A 2,416-nucleotide genomic window follows, 5' to 3' on the forward strand; every position below is an offset into this window, starting at 1 on the left:
AATAAAAGAACGTCTGGAGACATCACAATCCCTGACTTTGAACTCTACTACAGAGCTACAGTACTGAAAACAGCCTGGTATTGGCATAAGAACATACAGGAGAACCAATGGAAGGGAATAAAAGACCTAGATAACAATCCACACATCTTCGAACACCTGATCTTTGATAAAGAAGCAAAAAATATCAAATGGAGGGGCTGGAGAGATGGCTCAGAGGTTAAGAGCACTAGCTGCTCTTCCAGAGGACCTGAGTTCAATTCCCAGCACCCACATGGTGGCTCACAGCCATCTGTAATGAGATCTGGTACTGTATCCTGGAAAGTGTATATATAATAAATTAATTAATTAAAAAATATCAAATGGAAAAGGAAAGCATATTTAACACGTGGTACTGGCATAACTGGATATCAACATGTAGAAGAATGAAAATAGACCCATATCTATCACCATGCACAAAACTCAAATAGATCAAAGACCTCAACATCAGAGGTCTGATCTCCAAAATATACAAAGAACTCAAGAAATTGCACACCAAAAGATCACAAAATCCAATAAAAATGGGGTACAGACCTAAACAGAGAACTCTCAACAGAGGAATCTAAAATGACTGAAAGACACTTAAGGAAATGTTCAACATCCTTAGTCGTCAGAGAAATGCAAATCAAAACAACTCTGAGATTCCATCTTACACCTGTAAGAATGGCCAAGATCAAAAACACTGATGACCACTTATGCTGGAGAGGTTGTGGGGAAAAGGGAACACTTCTGCGTTGCTGGTGGAAATGCAAGCTGGTACAGCCCCTTTGGATGTCAGTGTGGCAATTTCTCAAAAAATTAGGAAACAACCACCTCCATCCAGGAGTTCATCCCTTCCTGACGGCATCCTCTCTGCCGTCCTCTGCCTCACCCTCCACACTAATGTCCTCAGTGATTGTCCTAAAACACAGGTCTGAGATGGAGAGCAGGGACACTGCCCTCTGTTGCACAAAACCTGGGTTTGATCTCCAGCAGCACGTAAACAGGGTGTGACAAATTCTGCCATCCCAGCATCCAGGCCAAAGCAGGAGATCAGAGTTCCTGGCCATCTTCCAGCCTCCAAGTTCAAGATAAGCCCCAGCTGCACAAGACCCTGAGTCAAAATAACAAAACCATGAAACAGCCAGGCATTCTGGGCGCACACCTTTAATCCCAGGACTCAGGAGGCAGAGGCAGGGGCATCTCTGTGAGTTTGGAGGTCAGTGTGATCTACGGAGTGAATTAGTTCCAGAACAGTCAGAGCTGTTATGCAGAGAAACCCTGTCTCGAAAAACAAAACAAATAAAACAGAAAGTTAACATGAAGGATCTGCGGACAGAGCTCAGTGTTGCACACTAGCCTCAGATGTCACATAAGCGCTCCAACACCGAGCTGCCCCACGCTCCCAGGAACTCTGATCGTTAACTACGGCAGTATCTCTCCTGCCCTGGCTTTATACACAAACACCATGTTCCTTTAGATGTTCCTCATCACTGAACAATAAACTGTCTCTCGGGAGACTGGGAACTTCCCGTCTTTCTCTGCTCCTAGTCTGAAGTAGACATTCTGAGCATCAGGTGGTAGCGTATGCTATAATCTCAGTGACAGGAGGCAGAGGCCGGAGCGGCCCAAGTCCTGGGACAGCCTAGGTTATAGCAAGTCAGGGCCAGTTGGGGCATGTGAGACTTTGTTTAAGGGAAGGAAAAGAAAGAGGGTTGGCCGTGGTGGCACAGGTCTTTAACCGAGCACTCAGGAGACAGAAACTGGTGGATCTGTGTGAGTTTGAGGCCAGCCAGGGTTATGCAATGAGAACCTGTCTCAAAAAGAAATGAGAGAGCAGACAGACAGACAGACAGACAGACAGACAGACAGACAGACAGCAAATTGACTCAGCCGGTAAAGGTGTGTGATGATGACCTAGTTCAATCCCCACGACCAACGTGTTGGAATGTAACTGAGCCCACAAATACCCTCGGACACATGTACCCCACCACCGCACGCACATGCGCACACACACACGTGTTAAACTAAAAACAGTAGCGATGCACCGTTTCAATTCTTCGAGGGACTGATTGTTGTGTGTATAAAGATAAGGGAGCCAAGAGAAGGCCCCAAAAGACTCCCTGTCACTGCTATTTATAAATTGAAAATTTATATACAAAATGACCCCATGCATTTGCTTTCTGTCCATTTTTGGAATTATAGGCCATTACAGGAAGAAAGAATTTTAGATTTTGCCTGGCCTAATTTCTCATTTAATAAAGGACATGAGAGGTCAATTTTTGCTCCAAGTCATGCAAACCCAGTGTTCTCTCTTTTTTTATTTTTCAGAAGGACAGATGTGAAAGTGTTCTCCTTTTTTTTTTTTTTTTTTTTTTTTTTTTTTTTTTTTTTTTTTTTT

At 43.9% G+C, this 2,416-nt stretch overlaps 1 protein-coding gene across 1 annotated transcript in view; it reads left to right on the forward strand.

Moving 5' to 3' along the window:
• Nucleotides 1-2,416, forward strand: part of Nup210l (nucleoporin 210 like) — a 128,169-nt gene that overhangs the window by 81,910 nt on the left and 43,843 nt on the right. The window contains exons 18-19 of the mRNA XM_050166310.1: nucleotides 1,228-1,260; nucleotides 1,660-1,684. Of these exons, the coding sequence (XP_050022267.1) occupies nucleotides 1,228-1,260; nucleotides 1,660-1,684 (58 nt within the window). The remainder of the gene's footprint in view (nucleotides 1-1,227; nucleotides 1,261-1,659; nucleotides 1,685-2,416) is intronic.

This window comes from Alexandromys fortis, unplaced genomic scaffold (genome assembly GCF_014885135.2).
Source record: "Alexandromys fortis isolate MF-2015 unplaced genomic scaffold, M_Fortis_MF-2015_v1.1 scaffold_152, whole genome shotgun sequence".
Classification (NCBI taxonomy): Eukaryota; Metazoa; Chordata; class Mammalia; order Rodentia; family Cricetidae; genus Alexandromys; species Alexandromys fortis.